At 48.3% G+C, this 18112-nt stretch overlaps 6 protein-coding genes across 8 annotated transcripts; 2 read left to right on the top strand and 4 right to left on the bottom strand.

Moving 5' to 3' along the window:
- Window positions 1-46: 46 nt before the first annotated feature.
- On the bottom strand, window positions 47-3104 carry LOC117586898 (proliferation-associated protein 2G4). The gene is made up of 8 exons (XM_034277242.1): window positions 2943-3104; window positions 2651-2748; window positions 2233-2369; window positions 2005-2167; window positions 1532-1753; window positions 1016-1241; window positions 663-790; window positions 47-601 (listed from the first exon to the last, which is right to left on the bottom strand). Exons 1-8 carry the CDS (start codon window positions 3031-3033, stop codon window positions 488-490), a joined length of 1179 nt encoding a protein of 392 aa, XP_034133133.1. The 5' UTR covers window positions 3034-3104; the 3' UTR covers window positions 47-487.
- Window positions 3105-3396: 292 nt separating this feature from the next.
- On the top strand, window positions 3397-4592 carry LOC117586900 (thioredoxin-like protein 1). Its single transcript, XM_034277244.1, has 3 exons — window positions 3397-3848; window positions 3913-4196; window positions 4257-4592. The coding sequence occupies exons 1-3, from the start codon at window positions 3483-3485 to the stop codon at window positions 4468-4470; spliced, it is 864 nt and encodes a 287-aa protein (XP_034133135.1). The 5' UTR covers window positions 3397-3482; the 3' UTR covers window positions 4471-4592.
- Window positions 4508-6288, bottom strand: LOC117586896 (bifunctional coenzyme A synthase). The gene is made up of 2 exons (XM_034277240.1): window positions 5701-6288; window positions 4508-5649 (listed from the first exon to the last, which is right to left on the bottom strand). Exons 1-2 carry the CDS (start codon window positions 6251-6253, stop codon window positions 4649-4651), a joined length of 1554 nt encoding a protein of 517 aa, XP_034133131.1. The 5' UTR covers window positions 6254-6288; the 3' UTR covers window positions 4508-4648.
- A 544-nt stretch (window positions 6289-6832) lies between these two features.
- On the top strand, window positions 6833-14026 carry LOC117587366 (ubiquitin carboxyl-terminal hydrolase 36). Of its 3 annotated transcripts, XR_004574056.1 has the most exons (5): window positions 6833-7790; window positions 9314-10053; window positions 10117-11964; window positions 12264-12652; window positions 13015-13141. XR_004574056.1 is itself a non-coding variant. In XM_034278010.1 (4 exons), exons 1-4 carry the CDS (start codon window positions 7439-7441, stop codon window positions 13423-13425), a joined length of 3351 nt encoding a protein of 1116 aa, XP_034133901.1. In that variant the 5' UTR covers window positions 6834-7438; the 3' UTR covers window positions 13426-14026. The 3 variants fall into 3 exon arrangements, 2 of the variants coding, with proteins under 2 accessions (XP_034133901.1, XP_034133902.1); XM_034278010.1 differs by lacking the exon at window positions 12264-12652 and having other exon boundaries at window positions 6834-7790; window positions 13015-14026; XM_034278011.1 differs by lacking the exons at window positions 12264-12652; window positions 13015-13141 and adding an exon at window positions 12050-12094 and having other exon boundaries at window positions 6834-7790.
- Window positions 14027-14254: 228 nt separating this feature from the next.
- Window positions 14255-15272, bottom strand: LOC117587371 (nucleolar protein 12). Its single transcript, XM_034278019.1, has 2 exons — window positions 15149-15272; window positions 14255-15090 (listed from the first exon to the last, which is right to left on the bottom strand). The coding sequence occupies exons 1-2, from the start codon at window positions 15208-15210 to the stop codon at window positions 14364-14366; spliced, it is 789 nt and encodes a 262-aa protein (XP_034133910.1). The 5' UTR covers window positions 15211-15272; the 3' UTR covers window positions 14255-14363.
- A 113-nt stretch (window positions 15273-15385) lies between these two features.
- Window positions 15386-17523, bottom strand: LOC117587367 (membrane-associated tyrosine- and threonine-specific cdc2-inhibitory kinase). Its single transcript, XM_034278012.1, has 4 exons — window positions 16495-17523; window positions 16291-16436; window positions 15888-16228; window positions 15386-15825 (listed from the first exon to the last, which is right to left on the bottom strand). The coding sequence occupies exons 1-4, from the start codon at window positions 17474-17476 to the stop codon at window positions 15696-15698; spliced, it is 1599 nt and encodes a 532-aa protein (XP_034133903.1). The 5' UTR covers window positions 17477-17523; the 3' UTR covers window positions 15386-15695.
- Window positions 17524-18112: the final 589 nt, after the last annotated feature.

The raw sequence follows: 18112 nt of genomic DNA on the forward strand, positions 1-18112 counted from the left end.
TTATAGAAAAATTTAATTTTATTTAATACCTACTACGCAGCGTTGATAACGTTTTTTGTTTTTGTTTCTTGAATTATATTTAAAGATCATGTTTAGCGTTAAAATTGTTACAATTTGACGACAGTTCTTGCATTATTCGTTGTAAAACCGATCAAACGAAAACGGTCACAGCACCCGGGCGCACGCGTTACAATAATAAAGTTTATATATGAAAAAGAGGTAAAAGTAAATGCGGACCCAGTGGTGGCTGCACCACTTTAATGCTGTAAGGAGGGGGTAAGGTAAGGTCGGGTAGGGTAAGGAAGGAAATGCTGATGGTTTTCCCTGGCGTGTGTTTGTGTACAACAAAAAATAAAACTTCAATCTGTTCGCCGGTGTTTTGTCAAAATTGGGTAAGTTATTCATTGGGGGGTTTACGAACGAAGGAGCTGCGGCAGCTGTAGGCAGCAAGTTTGTTGTTCTCGTGGATGCTCATCAGGTCGGTGCTCTATGCCTTGGCCTCAACGGCCGCCGGCGCGGAATCCACTTTGGTCGCCGCAGCCGATGCCTTCTTGCCTTTTCCCTTGCCCTTGACGGGTCCCAGTGGCTGCTCGACCAGTGTCTGAAATGCGAACGGAACATTAGATACGATCGAGATGGCGTGGTCAGCGATATAATCTTACCTTCAGCTCTTCCTGCGCAATGCTGTACTCGCTTGCGAAGCTGTCCACATTGAATGGTATGCCGGTGACCAGGTTAACGCCATTGGGCATGAGCAGAATCGTGTGCTTGAACTGCGCCACAACCTCAGCTGCAATGATAAAGGTACAATTATAGAGAATGTTCTTGAGTGAGATTTGATTGTGGCAATGGCATGTTCAGACTGAGGCCAATTCGAGGCAACTGCTGAAGACGCCAAAGCTTGGGGTTTGCTCTAGCAAAATGTCTGGCCGTGTTTGATAGCCAAAAGGTAAATCAAATCCGGAATTAAGTCTTGCCAATGAATAATAAAACAACAGTTGCCTGTGAAACTTACTTGGCTTCTCGTACAGCACTTGGAAGGGCTCAATCATCTTGTGTGAGACACACTCGACGACGCCCATGCGTGCCTTGGTCTCCTCCTCGAAGCTGCGGATGTTGAAAGGCATGTTCCCGTACTTTGTTTTCACCTCTGCCAGCAGGGCACGGGATGCCTTCAGCTTAAGCATGTAGTTCTCTTCGGACTTCTTGTAGATTGAGACCTTGGTGTCCTTCTCCCGTCCCTGCAACACAATTACAGATTCTTAGCCAACATAAAATCGTGTGAATCGTATCGGACTCTCCGAGTCCCATTGCGTTCTCAGATCTCATAATCTTACAATCTCTGGCCAGCAGCCAGCGCAGCCTTGCCGCTGGTCACGTGCCAGGCTTACAAACCAAAGCCCGCCGAGCGTACAAGACGCTTACATGACATGACGCCTTAGCCTTGCTTGGCCAGCCTCAAGCGCGTTCTTTAAATCATCGAACAGATGGGTGGGTGTTGCGGATTAGAGGATTTTAAAGGATTACTAACCACGCCCTCGCCGCTGCTCACAATCACATCGATGGCATATACTTCGTACGTGTCGAAGGTGCACTTTTCGTGCTCCTTGCGCTGCGCCTCGCTTGGATTCTGTATGATTGTCTTCTCGCCATCGATTTTGAACTGCTTCAGCTCGTGGCTCAGCATGCCCTCAATCGGCTTGCACTTATACGATTCGCTGATTTGTTGCACGGCATCGGTGATGGCATAGTTCTGCAAAAAGAAATACCAACAATTAATAAATGCGCTTCATGTAACACAGATTTAGATGGTTTTGTTTAAGATTGTAGACAATTTTAAAGACCGAACATTTCCAGCAAATAAACTTGTTCAGTTCACGAAATTGACAATTGATATCTGCAGGCGTTTTTGTTGTACTGTGCGAAGGGGCCAAGGCAACAGCCATTTAGCTTTGCCTGCAGATGCAGCAGAACGTTTGTGCAGCTGAGCTGGGAAACACTTACATTAGCGCCGGACTTTAGCAGCCTCAATGCAGCCTGAACGGACCAGTAGGCGGCCAGGATGACATCAGCATGGCGTCCGCTGATCTTCTGATCTGCGCTGGCACCAACCACAATTGTGTGAGCGGCCACTGCGATGAAGCCATCAATGTGAGCGCCCAGGTCACTTTAGAATGAAATAAAATTATGGTTAAGTTGGGTGTAGGAGAATTTGACATTTCTTGTACATACATTTTAACGACATCGCCGGCCTTTAACGTGTGGTCGGGGTCGTTCTTGGCTGGCGAGAAATGGCAGACACAATTGTTGACGGACAGGCATGTTGGGAATGCGATGCCCTTCTTCAGGTCCTTTTCCTTTTTGTATACCTAAGGGAAATCTGTCCTTATTAATCCTGTACAATCAGAGTGCAAAACTATTGCGCTGGCCAATATGTCCTCAGATCTCATAATCTGCGAATCTTTGGGACCAATGGCGAGAAAGAATGCCCGCGGCACGTGGGGGACATATTCCCGCAGCGTGCGCCTGGCGACCACGCGGCCGCCAGCCTCCCAGAACACGCGACTCGCATTGGCTATCCTCAAGCGTGTAAGTTTTAATCATTGGACAAAAGGCAAACGGGCAGTGGAAATTTCCAGTGTGAACTTACTTTGCCGGTTTCTTCAGTCAGCAGATTGTCGCCCTGGGTGCAAATCTCCCTCACGGAGGCATCAGCCACGCAGAGTCCGATCACCGCCTTGAGTGTTTCTAAAATTAAACAAAGGCAAATGTCCAGAAATAGTCAGATTTAGCAACGTTGCGCCAGCAACGTGAGGTGCATGTGCGTGGCAGCGCTACAGCCACAGCAGCAGCCAGAGCGAAAGCGCACATTGGGGGAGCATTGTGTAAGCGCCACGTAGCGACAAAACACTTTCACTTTGCGAATGAAAGCCATCACTTACTGTTTACGATTTCGCCGGCCAATTTGTACTTGGTAACAACCAAATCCTCGGCAATAGTCTTCTCGGGTTGCTCCTTTTCTGCGTCTGCCATGGTTAAGTCAACTTAGAGTAATTTAAAAATGGCGACTTTAAATGAAAATGCGACAGTGACAAACCACGTGTGGTGTGACCGAATGTGAGCCTCTACAAAAATACCACTGTCAGTGTAATCCCATTATTGTGGGTACGTTTTTACGACACAAAAATAGTAGAGTCAGAAAAAAATATACTTTTGCACTTTTGTTGCACTTCAAAATGTAGCAAAATGTAGCTAAATTGATATATTTGAAATGGCCTACATTTTGGTAATGGTAATTTAACACACATTTCCACAAGTCCTAGTTAAAAAAAATAGCTTACTTGCCATCACTTGAACACACAAATGTGTCGTGCACAGCACTGCAAAAACCAGTGTTGACTAGGGGTCAGAGTTTCCTTAGATGCCAGTCATCTTTTTGTTTTTGTCGGTTTTCCAATTTTTGCAAATAATTAATTATTAAGATGGCAGTTCGCGTTATTAACGACGAATCACAATTCCAAGCTGAATTGGCCCAGGCTGGGGTCCGCCTGGTGGTGGTTGACTTCACGGCCACATGGTGCGGTCCATGCCAAAGAATTGCACCGATTTTCGAGCTGTTCCCCAATAAGTATCCAAATGCCATCTTCCTGAAGGTGGATGTGGACAAGTGCCAAGACACGGCCGCCGGCCAAGGTGTCTCGGCCATGCCCACATTCATATTCTACAGAAACAGGACCAAAATCGATCGAATTCAGGGCGCAGATGTCAACGGACTGGAGGCCAAGATTCAGGAACATATTGGCACCAGCAGCGGCGAAGAGGCCGGCGAAGACTATGGCCAGGGACTGGTAAGAGCATCCAAATACGCACAGCAAATGAAATAAAAATTAACAAAACGCTTTACCTGAACAGATGGAGCTCAATACATTCATTTCGAAGCAGGAGTGCGAATGCCTGAATGAGGCCGACGATCACAATCTCAAGCACGCGCTGGCCTCAGCCGGCGGCTACTTGCAGTCCGACTGCGATGAGCAGCTCATCCTATCCATCACTTTCAACCAGGCCGTCAAGATTCATTCGTTAAAGTTCAAGGCTCCGTCGCAGCTGGGTCCCAAGGATGTGAAGTTGTTCATCAATCAGCCGCGTACCATTGACTTTGACATGGCCGAGTCCATGAGCAGCGTTCAAGATCTAACGTAAGCGCGCAGGCAACTCCCATCTGTGCTTTATTTTAATGTCTCCTCTCCCATTGCTAGCTTGGCCGAGAAGGAGCTGGAGAATGGCGCACCAGTCAATCTGCGCTATGTGAAATTCCAGAATGTACAAAACATACAAATCTTCGTGAAGAACAACCAGTCGGGCGGCGATGTGACACAGATCGATTATATTGGCTTCATCGGCTCCCCAATCATGACAACAAAGATGAACGACTTCAAGCGTGTCGCCGGCAAGAAGGGCGAAAGCCACTAGGACAGTCCGCCCCTGCCTAAATTTAACGTTTTTCCAATGTTTTTGCGGCATTTCTTTTTAAACTTTCGACTTACAACTAAGCAATGTACATCAAAAATGCATAAAGAATCATATAAAAACGATTTAACAATTAATCAATTCCACATCCCACAATATATCCCCTGAAGTAGTCACAAATTTAAAGGCTGCTGCTGTGATGCGAGTCCAGCTCACTGTTGAGCATCTTCCAGGTTCGATCCGCCTGCTTTTGGGTAAAGTCAAAGTCCCACTGCGAGCTGAAGATCACATGGGACTTGGCCACAATTTCATGGTTTGGCATCTGGCTGGACAGCCGCTTTCTGGCCTCCTCCTCGCTGAGGCTATTGCGTTTCATCACCCGCTTCACGGCCTCCTCTGGCGGCACTATCATGGACCACACCTCGTGGCAGTTGCTCTCCCAGCCAGCGCGCAGCAGCACCGCTGCCTCCAGCACCACCACCTTGGGCACCACGGTGCCAGCTCTCAAGGCCTCCAGCCGCCTGTTGACCTCCTCTATCAGCTGCGGCCACACAATGCCATTGAGCGCCTGCAGCTCTTGGGGATTGCCAAAGACCAGGGGACCCAGCTTGGTGCGATCGATACGACCATCGGCAGAGAGAATTCCCTTCCCAAAGTGTTGCACGATCAGCTTGTAGCACACCTGACCCGGCTCGTACACATCGTGGGCCACCTTGTCGCAGTCTATGACATGGGCGCCCATTTTGCTCAGCCTTTCGGCCATCTTGCTCTTGCCAGAGGCGATGCCTCCGCTCAGGCCGATGATGTACGGCCGAGCAGGCAGCTGAGGGCGTGGTTCTGGCTTTCGCCAGCGCGAGCCCAGCAGATCGATGCGCGTATTGCTGGAGCTGATCTTCGTTTCGTGAATGCCATCGTGGACATTGCTCTCCACGATGTCAATGACAAAGATGTCCAGCTCACGGAGCTGCTTGCCGGAGCGTAGTTCGTTGACCTTTTGACCGCCGCGCAGAGTCTCGGCGCTGACCACGATCATGTCCAAGTCCGGATCATGCTGCGTCGGCCCGAAGGGGTCATCGATGGGCACAATCTCGTACTGCAGTGTGCTGTCAATGTCCGTGAGGAACTCCCGCAACTGCGCGATTCGCTCCTCCACGGGTAATATCAGATCAGGCAAAGTCTTCGCTGAAGGTGAGTGTGAGATAAGAAACTATTGCCGACTCATTCAAAACTTACACTTTGTCATGGCGGCTGTGGTGACGCCTACCACCAGACGCTTGCAAGTGCGCAGCACCGCCTGCGTGAGGAATATCTTGTGGCCGAGATGGATGCGATCGAAGGTTCCCCCCAGCACCACCGAGGGATACATTTTGTGCGACTCCGTGCTGTCCTTCTGCGGGCTCAGGTCCGATGAACTGCTGTCCTCCAGGAAGATAGTAGGCTGGCTAATGTTCAGGGCAGCCCGCAGCCTGTCACACAGCTCCGGATGGTGGGCATCCGAGAAAATCATGTCCACGGGCTTGCGCAACTTTAGGGGTCCGTCAACGCCTGGTCTCAGGGGCGACACAAGCACCCGAAGATCGATCTGATTGCCCACATAACTGCTGCTGTTGGCATACAACTGAGAAATCAAACGACCCCAAACGGGCGGAGCAGCAGCCGATGAGTTGGACGTTGACCCTGCCACATTCAGGTGTATGTACAGTGAGCTGACATATTTCTCAATGCTACGCAGGGATTTTCCCAGGTGCTTAATGTTGGAGACTACCAGCAAGCCCGTGGATGCCATCACAATTTGTCTGTCAAGTTTCGTTTAAATTATGTTATCACTTATCGTTAAAATAATCCCCCCCACCCACAAAACACACAATAATATACCGAAATATACCGTTTCATATTGAAAATAAACCGTAAGAAAGCCGAAGAAAAGGAAAAAACAAATAGCGCTTTTCATCCAATCGAAGCATGTCAATCTGGAAATAAGTCATTATTACTTCAAAATAGCTTGTAGATCAGAATTTGAACAGCTTTCATAGGAAATAGTCATACTCCACAAATAAGTAGCAAACGTGTAGTTACCACGTAGATACTATTCACCTAAATTAACATTGCTATATAACTTTTTGGCTCACACCCTTTTTTAAAAACCATCCCATCAAATAAAGTCCTTAAATTTCAACAACCATGTAGAAAATTGATTCATCAATTAAATAAAATTATTTGTTTTGTGCTAAAAGTTCAAGTTAGTTAGTAATATTAAATCGAATATCAAAATTGTGGAATATTGTTTTCCTCGCAGTATTTTAGAAGTGCAAATGTATATTTCGGTATAATTTTGAGGGTGAGCCGGAATTTTGTCGATAAATTAGCAGTCACACTGGTCGGAAGAAACACGAGGGGAAGGAATCGTCATTATTTTTAAAAGGCAACTTTTCGTTTCAAAATGTGCTCGAACTATTGTTGAAAAATTTCCAATTTTATTGAAAATGTCAAGCCGGAACGAGTTTTGTTTAAAATCCGCCTAGATCGAAGCGGAACTTCTTTCCTAAAGCCCTAGAAAGAGTGTCGGAGTGTGTGTGCTAGTGTGCGTGTGTCGGTCGTCCGCAGTCGGTGAGAAGCAAGGCAAAGAGAGAACCAGAAAAGTGGTAGCGATTGTGGCAGCGCGGCAACGAACCTCTGTGAAGGACGTGTCGCGGTCGGAGACGAGACAGGGGGCTGGACTATCGTGGCGGAGGATCTGCAAGGATCTCAAATGTGCCGCAGCTAACCGAAGCCGACAGCATCACCAGAGGCAGCAGCCATAGAAAAGGCGGATGCTGTTCATTTCACACCTCCCCACCGCCGCCCCCATTATTCTCAGCCTTATTCTTGGTTATCACCCGTAACCGTAGCGACTTTGAGTTGTCCCAGGAAGCGATAGCAGATATTCTTCAAAATTCCTCCACAAACACCCACGAGCAGCAGGAGCATCGCCATGCCCGTTTCAATGGCTGTATGCGAAACGGCGAATGTCGTCAACGCTGCGCTCCGCGAATCGCTTGGCGTCGGGAACGGCAGCAGGGCTGCTGACGAGGCTATAAAGACCGGCAGGGGCGGCGGCGATTCAGACTCTGAAATCCATAATCAGATTGCTGTCAGTGCATATGCAAAGCGGATTTTGATGTCCAAAATTGAATACGAGGAGGTACCCAGCTACCAAGAGACGGTGCTGGAACAGCTGAAGAACAAGTACATCGTCATCAAGCAACCCAGCAACAGCAACAACCACAGCAGCTGCAACGGGAGCAACTTTGGCAACAGCAAAGTTGTGGGAGCAAATGGACACGGTGAGTAGCATTGAAGACGATGAAGAGAAGGAGGCAGAGAAGTTGCCCCAATCGCTTAGCTTAGTAGTTGATTTTCTCAGTAACCGTCTCTCTCTTGTGCTTCTTTGTGTCGCAATTTAAAAAATTTTCCATGTGCGTCTCTTGCTTTGGCAGACGGAGACAAACATACGCAGAAATACATGCATATGTACATACATATATTTTATGTTTATTTTAGCCAAAACTATGGCCAGGTCAGAGGAATCACGTGTGTGTGGTTTTTCCGCTTTAATTTTTACAATCTTTCTTGGCTTTGCTGCAGTTTGCCGACAGCGGCGCCGGCGGAGCGGCCAACGCAAGCAGCATACCTGTACTTTTTGTTGCGTGCGTATACATTTGTGTTTGTGTGTGTGGGTGTGAGAGAGAGTGTGGGAGAGAGATTGCGATTGGGTGGTGTACGTGTAAACAGTGTAAAAAGAAATGTGAAAAAGCAAAACAAGTACAACACCGCAAAGAGTGAGTTGGACAGGCAGTCAGCAAGGAGAGGGGAGCGCAAGAGAGAGCTTACTACGCTAGTTCTGAATCGCCGGATCGGCCGCTAAAGGTTGACAAACATGAGAATACAAAAAAAACGTGCTGCCGTCGAGGCAAACATCCGCACGAGGTGGCGGCCCCCTCTCTTTTGCACACACACATGGGCTGATTTTGTGCTAGTATTAGTACTTTTATTTTTTTCTTTATTTTTGGCAAATGCGGCGCTTATTTCTTCATTTCAATTGCGTTGAGTATTTGAATGAATGGAAGAAAAGTAAAAAAGCAGTTTGCGAAATGCGTGAATCACTCTTCTCTCGTATCTCTTACACGCACACATACCCACACCCACATAAGTGCTGACTGGCGTTCGCTCAGCTGCCTCAAGCAGGAAGTTGATACAAAGCCAACACAAGGCGACGCTGTAATAAGATGAGGTCTGGTCTGGGTCTGGTCAATGCCTCAGCCTGGCCAACAAACACAAAGGGGAGCGGAGCACTGCCGTTCCGTGACTACAACATCCACTGTCAAGTCGCGCCAAAAATTGAGTTGGCAACACTCGTGCTCGTGGCATTCGATGTGCATAGGCCAGAACGGGATGGCACTAGTGTCCGCGTCGACGCAGTGTCTGCTTCTCTAACGAGAGGCGAAATGCTGACACTCGCTCGCTGTTATCAACCATGGCACACCACACAGGTGACCAAATGTGTGTGTGAGTGGTGTGTGTGTTCGTGTTGCGAGTGTGTGTCAGCAGTTTCCACAATGAGCGAGAGTTCGCCCCCCACCATGCGATTGGCGGTGGGGCTGCTGGTCTCCCCTTTTTGTTCGCTTTAATTTTAGTAACAAGCAAGCGCGGAACGAGTAAAGAATCTTGAATGAGGAGAGTGCTCAATGCATTATGACTGTGATAATTGTGGACAGTTTTGGCCTGTGGCTGCTCTACAAACTGCTCCTCGTGCCAATTTTCTTCGTTCTCTGGCGTGTGCTCAATCAATTTGCTGATTTTTTTACAGAAAATAACGGCAATAATGGTCATCGCAAGCAGTCGCAGTCCCAGTCAGAGTCCAATCAATCGGGTCCGAATCCCAACGAGCTGCCCAAACCGAAGCGTGTCCTGTATCCCCGGGAGAACATCAGGATCGGGTGGAAGCAATCGGAGCGCAAGTGGCAGGTCGGCACGGGCATGATAAATGTGGGCAACACCTGCTACCTCAACTCCACGCTGCAGGCCCTCTTCCACATACCCGCATTGGCCAACTGGCTCTACTCGGAGCAGGCCCATCTGGAGAACTGCAACATCACCGAGTCCAATGGCGGTTGCATAATCTGCGCCATGGCCAAGACGCTGCAGGCGACACAGTCGAATCAGTCGGCCATGCGGCCGTTCCACATCTACTCGAAGCTCAAGCAGATCTGCAAGCACATGGTAGTGGGGCGGCAGGAGGATGCACACGAGTTCCTGCGCTTCCTAGTCGAGGCCATGGAGAAGGCGTACTTGATGCGTTTCCGCAACTTCAAGGAGCTCGACCAGCTGGTGAAGGAGACAACGCCACTAAATCAGATATTCGGTGGCTATCTCCGAAGCGAGGTGCGATGCCTCAGCTGCAGCCACGTCTCGATCACCTTCCAGCACTTCCAGGACCTGCTGCTCGACATACGCAAGTCGGACACGCTCGAGGAGGCGTTCGACGGTTACTTCTCCAGGGAGCGACTCGAGGACATGGGGTACAAGTGTGAGGGCTGCAAAAAGAAGGTGAGGCAGAGGTGTACTCATGCACGAGGTTGATTGCTAATCCAATCTCTTATCCATTCGCAGGTTTCGGCCACCAAACAGTTCAGCCTGGAGCGGGCACCCATCACGCTGTGCATTCAGCTGAAGCGCTTCTCGATGATTGGCAACAAGCTGACCAAGACGATCAGCTTCAAGCCACGCATTGACCTGAGTAGGTTTGCTGCCCGCTCGCCGGCGGCTGCCGCCCAGCCACTCACCTACCGCCTCGTCTCCATGGTCACCCATCTGGGAGTTTCGCAGCATTGCGGCCACTACACGGCCATCGGTCTGACCGAGCCGGGCAGCTACTACAACTTCGATGACAGCTACGTGCGCCCCATTGCCATGCAAAGTGTGTGCAACACCAACGCCTACATCATGTTCTACGAGCTGGACCTGTCCCAGAGCACGCCGCTCAAGAGCAATGGCATGCGGCTGACCAATGGCCATGGACCAGTGGCCGTCCCGGCCACAGTCTCCTCATCCACACCCACGCACACACGTTTCATTGGCCCCCAGCTGCCGCCTGGCGGTATCAATGGGTATAGCAATGGTCATGCCAGCAGTCCAAATGCCCAGAAGACTGCCATTCAGTTCAAGCAGCAGCATCAGCAGCAGCAACAACAGCAACAGCAGAACGGTCTCCAAGTGGGGACTGGAAAGTTTCAGGAGTCTGCCCACGCGAAGTCTCCACTGGCTGGCTCATACAATAAAGGCGAAGCTTCTCCAGCTACAACTGCAAATGGTAACAAAAGTTCCTCCCTCTCCGCCAGCAATAGCAACCACAACAAATTGGTGGTGAGCCAACAACAACAACAACAGCACCAGAACCAGCACCAGCAAAATTATCTGCCAATATCCTCCGAAGAAGAGGACAGCGAAGACGAAGCGACGGCAAAGGCCAGGCCGACGGCACAGCTGCCCAGCATGCCCAAGATGTTGGAGGATAGCATCAGCATCAGCAGCGACAAGCCAAAGACTCCGTTAAAGGTCCCAGTCAGGGCGAACCTCGTGAAGAGTCCAGTCAAGACGCCACTCAAGAGTCTGGTGCCGTACGAGTCTGCCTCCGAGGAGGATGAGCCAGTGCCGAATCCACGAAAACGTCGCAGTGATTCAGATTCTAGCGACTCGGACAGAGAGTCGGGCAAGATCAATGGTCATGCCAAGACGAACGGAGGCAGCCTTACGAATGGAAATGGCTTGGGCAAGGCCAAGTCTGTTCTGCCTACATCCTCCTCAGCCTTGGCCTCCGCGTCAGCGCCCGCCGCTTCGTTGGTAAACGTTAACAGCAGCAACAGCAAACAAAAGACTGATGCGATAGACGAGATATTCAAGAGCCTCAACAACTATCAAAGCAAACACAAGCCAACATCGCCAGCCGACGATGAGGATAGCGATGATGATGATGATGAGGAAGACGCGGAGAACAATAAGCTCACCAACGGCTGGCAGCCACAGAAACAGTCACAATCGTTGTCACAAAACAAAGCCCCGCCTTCACCCAAGACGCCACCCTCGCCGGCTGTCATTAAATCAAAGACGGGCATCTGGAAGGTCACTCGCAACGATGATAACAAAGATGAGGATGAAGACGATGATGATGACGATGATGAGGAGGAGCAGGTGGTGTCAACGCCAACGCCAGCTAAAAACCATCGCAATCCCTTTGCCAAGTCACCCGCAGAGTCGCCCGCATCCACTGGCGCCAAGCGGCAGAAGCTGCTCAATGGCACCGCTGTCAAGACGCATCTGTCACGCGTGGGCAATGGCTACCAGAGCGAGGCGGCAACCAATGGGAATGTCGTCAACGAGCTGCTGAAGCAGACGCATCGCGGCTACGGCTCCACCTCCGTGCTCAGTTGGAACGGCAAGCCAGCGGAACTGGACAAGGAGGTGAGTGATAAAAATAAGAATTTTTTTAGAACTGAGCGGCTCTATGGCTATACCTAAATCATCTACTAACCAACCCTACTAACAGATCCTATATACAAAATCCCAGAAAACGTAATCTCTCGTGGTGTCCCTTCTGATTTGATTTTTCTCTCTCCCATTTTCTCTCTTTCCTGCATGCATTTATCACTTTTGCTATTGATGTGTGTCGTTTGCATATCTAATAAAACCGAAAATCTCGTTTGTAATTTTGCTTTCCATTTGTTACCACACCGTTTTGTATATCCCCCCGATTTATTTAGACTTTTGTGTTGGTTTGTGCGAAACGGATAGCTGGTCACGGTCATGTGGATGTGGATGCAGATGGTAGCGGCGGCAACGAAGGCGTCGTCGCATCAGCAGTCAACATCAGTATCAGTATCAGTGGCAGTGGCAGTGGCAGTAGCAGTAGCAGTGGCAGTAGCATGGCAATGGCAATGGCAACGACAGTCGCTGGCGCAACCGAACCGGATACCCACCGGTAGGAGGCGCGGCAAATCCTTCTCAATACAAATACGAAAATGTATAGTCCGTGATTGCTTTGAAGTTATCCTATCCAGATCTTCAATGCGCTACCCCGCAAATGGGTTCTAGAACGTAGAACGTTGCCTGTGCCTGTGCCTGTGCCAGAGAGCTGCGGCCGAGAGCTTAGGTAATTCACCCAAAGCAATTCCCAGTCCCTTAAATCTCCCTTTGGTGTTTGTGTGTGTTTGTGGTGTGTGCAATGAAGCTTATGATTTGACTGCTGTTGTGTCCTGTTCCTCCTTAAATCCAGAGCCTCAGTTTCTTTTGCCATAAATTTAATCGTGCCCGTTACCGTTTTGCCAAATAAACTTTGAACTTTAAGCCATTTACTGCTACTTGAATCCCATTTCCATTGTTCTTGTTAACGTTGTGGCGTGGCTGACTCATCTGCATAAGCTTCATTACAGCCTGTTCTGCCCTCATCCGCGAAGCGAAGAAGTAATTATTAACTTAATTTTGATTCCTTTTTTTTTCGTTTCACTTGGATAGCTGGTGGCGGAGGCGCGAGAGCAGAGGCAGCGCGACCACGAAGATGAGGAGGAGAACGAAATGGATCGTGGACGTCAGCGCAAGGTGAAGTCCGCCACGGTAAAGGCCAGCAACAGCAGCACGCCCGGCTACAATCCATTCCAGGAGATGGAGAGCCAAAAGCGCTGGCACAAGTCCAGCAATGGCGGCGGCGGCGGTGGTGGTGGCAGCAATCCGCGTTACCACAATCAGAGCTATCGACACAATTTCCAGCAACGCAACAAGTTCAAATTCCATCGGTTTAGTGGACCTGGCAGCGCAAAGTTCCAGCAGCAGCGGGGCCTGCAGCGCCATCTGGCCGCCGGTGGCGGCTACAATCGTCGCCAGACGACGGGACAGCAGCAGCAGCAGCCGCAGCAGTCCTCCTCCTAACTGCCACTTGTGGCGGATGAGGATGCAGGTGCGACTGGAGCCTGTGCATTTGTTATTGGATTTCGATTGCGAGTTCGGATGAGTTTTTTAAACGTTTTTTAACTGCTGATTGAACATGTTTTAGGAGTAGGACTTGTAAGCTATAAGCTAGAGCATAACTGTTGCGCCACCACCCCCCTACCCACATAGAAAGCGCCCCCAAACCCCTACCCACTAAGCCAGTCGTATGATTATGTTATAAGAGAAAAGAGAATTGCGAGATATCCCCTTCGTATGGCATTTTATATATAAATATATTTATTGTGTTCTGAAAGATTATCGTTCGGCATATGCAGCAGCAGCATCTTAAGAAAATTATCGCAAAATATTTATAACAAAAAGGAAAGGCTAGCCCAGCCAGCCCTAACCAAATTAAAGCAAAACAAACACAAAAACAAAACCACTTAAATACTACGATATAAACGAGCTGCAGATGATGATGGAATAAACAGCAAACCAATATAATTTTAAGAGACTAAAAACCAACCCCAATTGTACATAGAATAACAAAAACAATGAGCGTTTAGATTAAAACCACAGTGAAACTTGATTGTAATTTTAATGGCGCGCCCTTTTATTTATACTTTTGAAAGAGCAAAGCAGAACAGCGGACACTACGAACGTTTGATGAGCGCCGCACTACCACCAATGTTAATAAACCCCTCAAAATCTACGCATGTTGGACATAAATTATAGGTACATATTTAAATATATAATACAAGTATGAATATATATGAACGAAAGTGTGCAAGGAAAAACGGCAGGAGATGGCGTCGTATTAGAAAAATTATTGTAGGAATTAAAACAGTTTATTTGATCAACTAGTGTGTAATAGTAAATAAACCGCAAAACAAAACTAATATCAATCGTCAGGTTTTAGAGAACACAACTACTAGGGCTTAGTCACCACCACGCTGACGTCGGATATCCTTTTTGTTTAATTTGCGGCCCTTGCTGTAGACTGTCGGTTTGCCCGCACCGTACTTGAGCTTCTTGCGCTGATGCTTGGGCACACTCTTGATGGTGCTGTTGCGATCCCGCTTGGCCTTCTTCATGTTCACCTGCTTATCCAGGCGCTCCTTCTGCTTGAACACTTTGCTCTTGTGCATCTTCTTCAGTGTCTTGGTCTTCATCAGCTTGTCGAGATCTTTTTTGCTCCTTATGTCGGGGTCCTCCGGTTGGGCGGGTTTCTTGGCCTTTGGTTCCGATGCCGCTGCAGCAGGTGCATTTCGTTTTTTGCGCGCATTTGGGTCGTAGTCCATTCCAGGTATCCGATCGGGCTGATTTGGATCCTCCTCCTCACTCTCCGACTGGTTTTCTTCCTCTTCGCTCTCCTCGCCCGTGTTGGCACCGAGCATGTTTCGTTGAGCCGCCAGGTCATTGGTGGTCAGCTCTACAATTTTAACCTGAACTTCGTCATCTTCGTATGTCTCTTGCTTTTTTTCCTCGGCCTTGTCCTCCTCAGTGAGTTCTTTCAGCGGCTCGTAGGACTTCTTCAGATGCTTGAAACCCTCCTTAACCTCTTGCCTGATACGTATCCGCTCGTCTTTGAGGTTCTTCGCCAGCTCTGCCTTGGCGCGTGTGCGGCGCTCGTTCTTCCGTTTTCGGAAGCCAGTCAAGAACTCTCTACGAAAGCCGGCATTAGGATTGTTTTCACTGCGTTGTTTCAACTGATTCCACTTACTTGCGTTTCTCTGCATCAAAAACAACTTCAACTTTTTTCTTGGGGGTCTTTTTTCTGGCCATTTTCAATAATTTGTATTTGTTTACCTCGCTGGCTGCAACATGTGCGAACTCCAGTGCTGCATAGTGTGATATTTCATAAACGATATATTTTTGCTATCGGTACTTAGACCAGCAAACGACTACGCTGCCACACTAGAACATATCTTTGTCTCACTCACACTGCAGACTTTTCCCATACGGTTTATACACCTCCGTTCCTTTGTATTTATTATTTTTAAACTTTTCAAATCGCATTTCGTATATATATCACATGATTATATGTTCAAGTTCAACAAGTTCTTCTAAAGAAGCATTAACATTACACAATTGTATGCCTAAAACTATGGATTTTCGTACAACACTACAGTCTACAACTACACTAAATATATTTAACGATATATTTTCTTGCCATATGTATCTGGATTTCCTGTTGAGAGAATTGATATATGTATTGTTTTTTATCGTAAATTCATTGCGTTTCCATCGATCTTCCTTCTTTTTGATCTTCACTCATCGTCATAGTCCAGCACAAATAGTTTCTTGCGCCGAAACGACGATGTATCAAATACTTTTGGCGACGAAACATTTGCATAAGGACTGTCGAGTTCCAGTGTCGGAATGGTTTTGCCCAGAGAACTGAAAGGTACGGATAGTCTTACTAAACATTCATCACACTCCACGAGCAAGCTCCTACTCACCTTCTCCTGGACTGGTTGTGATTCAGCGGCGTGGAATTGATAACATGCGGCGTCCCATGATGCGACAACTCCAGTGGATCGTCGCCGGTTAAAAAGTCCGAGGCATAGCAATCCCGATTGGCTATGGGCGTGGATCCAATCAGCTGATATTCGAGACGCGGCACTGCGGCCAGGCATGTGCTTGGGGAAGATGGTGCAGGCGTGATGGTGGGCTGCGCGGGAGCGATCGGCTTGTACAGATGCAAGAGCTCCAGCAGGTAAAAAAGACATCGGTAAGCAAATGACTTCCAATTGCAAACTTTTCCATAGACAACGCGACGCGACTTGCGGAAGCTCCTCGACTAGAAGAGTATAACAAATTAAATTAAAAGATTTCTTTGGGAGTCTCTAGACGATTTTATACCAGTTTATCGACTGTTATCAAAGACTTTCGATTCTTCTGCATTTTCTGGAGCTTGGGGTGTGAAAGCAGTTGATCTGTGGTAAGCCGATCCGCCGGATCCGGCATCATCATGGACTTGATGACCAGCTGCAGCTCCTTTGAGATTTCTGGACAAAGATAAAAGCATGGTTTAAACACCGTGGATCTTCTAATGGATCTACTCACTGTCAATGAAGTCCTCGGGAAGAATGCCCCGACGCAGCTCATGCCAGAGCGGTCCATTCGAGGGCAGGTCCATGTAGCAGGCCAACTCCAGCATGGCGATGCCCAGACTGAACACATCCGCGGCCTTTGAGAACTGGCCCTGCAGAATCTCGGGGGCCATGTACCGTGAATCGCCCTCGGTGGCATGCTGGGTGTTGGCTCTGTCCACATCGATGACGAGGCCAAAGTCAGCCAGCTTGCACGTCTCGTCGTCCTCGCCGATGAGCACATTGTCCGGCTTAATGTCTAAATGGATGAGATTCCGATCGTGCAGCGATTTCAGGGCACGCAGGAGGTCCAGCAGGATGTGCCAGATGCGTTCCTCGGGAATTTGATGGCAGCGCTGCAGATACTGGTCTAGGCTCTCGCGGCACAACTCCATCTGCATGTACAGGCGATCGTACTGCTCCCAGGCCCGAATGAATCGGATGCAGTTCTCGTGGTCGGAGAACTCCTCGTACCTGCGCACCTCCTCCAGCCGCTCGGCCCTGTACTGCTCGCCGCGGAACATCTGCTTCGAGATTTTCACTGCGTACAGCCGGCCGTCGGATCGGTCTCGCACCTGAAACACTTCCCCGAACGATCCCTCGCCCAGCTTGGCCAGACGCTCGAAGCACAGCTCGAAATGGCTACGATCGTCGAAATCCGTCGAGCTGCTGACATCGTGCACATTCGGCGATGCCGGCAGTGTGTTGGCATCCGGAAACTCCACGCCCCGAAACGATATCGCATGGGCGATGTTTGAGCTGTTGTTGGCACTGCAGGATCCCAGCGACTGGCTGCGATTTAGATTGTTGTTATCCACGGCCACGTACCCGCCCTGCGACACCCGCGGCTTGTACTTGGGCGGTCGGAATCGGTTGCTGTTTTCATTCCCATTGAACTGCTTGTGTCTGTGTTTGTCGTCTCGCAGTTCAGGTAGCGGTAAACGATGTAAATCCATATTTTGTGCGATTTCGGTGTTTTTTTTTAATGCGTATAAAGTGTGGCCATATCTGCCAAACAGAAATTCCCTCACTTGTGCATTAAATAATAAAACATATTTATATTCGATTGGCCAAATGCTTGCAAAGGCTTTAATGATATTAAATTAAAATAATAATGAAATAATACGTAAATAATTAAAGCCGCATCAAAGTTTTTCACACACTAATTTGGAGTAGGATATAAGAATGTCAAATTGGGATGCTAAAACGATAGGCATATACAAAATAAGTTATCGAGTCGCTTTTTTGTGTTTTTGAAATGTCCATCGAGGTGGGTATATCCCTGAGGATATCCTCAAATTGAGGAAATTTTGGAAATCTCAGGCTCCAAGCAATGCAAAAACTAGCCAACCTCTTTTGGAGAGCCATTTCAACGATCAAGATATATTTTGTGGGTGCACAAATGCCCATACTATACTACCGTTTGAAAAGCAACAAGCGATCAAATGACGTAACATTTTTCATGCCCACTCACGTAACGTTTTATGATATTTATTTTTGGTTGACCTTTTTAGTTTGATTCTCATTTTGTAAACCATTCAATAAAAAGAATTCATGAAAAGTAGCCAATCTTTTGGGAAATTTATTGATGA

This window comes from Drosophila guanche, unplaced genomic scaffold, assembly GCF_900245975.1.
Source record: "Drosophila guanche unplaced genomic scaffold, DGUA_6, whole genome shotgun sequence".
NCBI lineage: Eukaryota > Metazoa > Arthropoda > Insecta > Diptera > Drosophilidae > Drosophila > Drosophila guanche.

Excerpts from the sequence above, each read along its gene's own strand:
- LOC117586896 (XM_034277240.1), bottom strand. The coding sequence starts at position 6,253 with ATGGCATCCACGGGCTTGCTGGTAGTCTCCAACATTAAGCACCTGGGA. Across the intron at positions 5,650-5,700 it reads CACAGCCGCCATGACAAAGT|CGAAGACTTTGCCTGATCTG; the intron begins GTAAGTTTTGAA and ends ACTCACCTTCAG.
- LOC117587371 (XM_034278019.1), bottom strand. The coding sequence starts at position 15,210 with ATGGCCAGAAAAAAGACCCCCAAGAAAAAAGTTGAAGTTGTTTTTGAT. Across the intron at positions 15,091-15,148 it reads TTTGATGCAGAGAAACGCAA|AGAGTTCTTGACTGGCTTCC; the intron begins GTAAGTGGAATC and ends CGGCTTTCGTAG.
- LOC117586900 (XM_034277244.1), top strand. The coding sequence starts at position 3,483 with ATGGCAGTTCGCGTTATTAACGACGAATCACAATTCCAAGCTGAATTG. Across the intron at positions 3,849-3,912 it reads AAGACTATGGCCAGGGACTG|ATGGAGCTCAATACATTCAT; the intron begins GTAAGAGCATCC and ends TTACCTGAACAG. Across the intron at positions 4,197-4,256 it reads AGCAGCGTTCAAGATCTAAC|CTTGGCCGAGAAGGAGCTGG; the intron begins GTAAGCGCGCAG and ends TCCCATTGCTAG.
- LOC117587366 (XM_034278010.1), top strand. The coding sequence starts at position 7,439 with ATGCCCGTTTCAATGGCTGTATGCGAAACGGCGAATGTCGTCAACGCT. Across the intron at positions 7,791-9,313 it reads TGTGGGAGCAAATGGACACG|AAAATAACGGCAATAATGGT; the intron begins GTGAGTAGCATT and ends ATTTTTTTACAG. Across the intron at positions 11,965-13,014 it reads CAGCGGAACTGGACAAGGAG|CTGGTGGCGGAGGCGCGAGA; the intron begins GTGAGTGATAAA and ends TCACTTGGATAG.
- LOC117587367 (XM_034278012.1), bottom strand. The coding sequence starts at position 17,476 with ATGGATTTACATCGTTTACCGCTACCTGAACTGCGAGACGACAAACAC. Across the intron at positions 16,437-16,494 it reads TCCCGAGGACTTCATTGACA|AAATCTCAAAGGAGCTGCAG; the intron begins GTGAGTAGATCC and ends ATCTTTGTCCAG. Across the intron at positions 16,229-16,290 it reads TGATAACAGTCGATAAACTG|TCGAGGAGCTTCCGCAAGTC; the intron begins GTATAAAATCGT and ends ATACTCTTCTAG.
- LOC117586898 (XM_034277242.1), bottom strand. The coding sequence starts at position 3,033 with ATGGCAGACGCAGAAAAGGAGCAACCCGAGAAGACTATTGCCGAGGAT. Across the intron at positions 2,168-2,232 it reads GCCGGCGATGTCGTTAAAAT|TGACCTGGGCGCTCACATTG; the intron begins GTATGTACAAGA and ends TTCATTCTAAAG. Across the intron at positions 1,754-2,004 it reads TGCTAAAGTCCGGCGCTAAT|AACTATGCCATCACCGATGC; the intron begins GTAAGTGTTTCC and ends TTCTTTTTGCAG.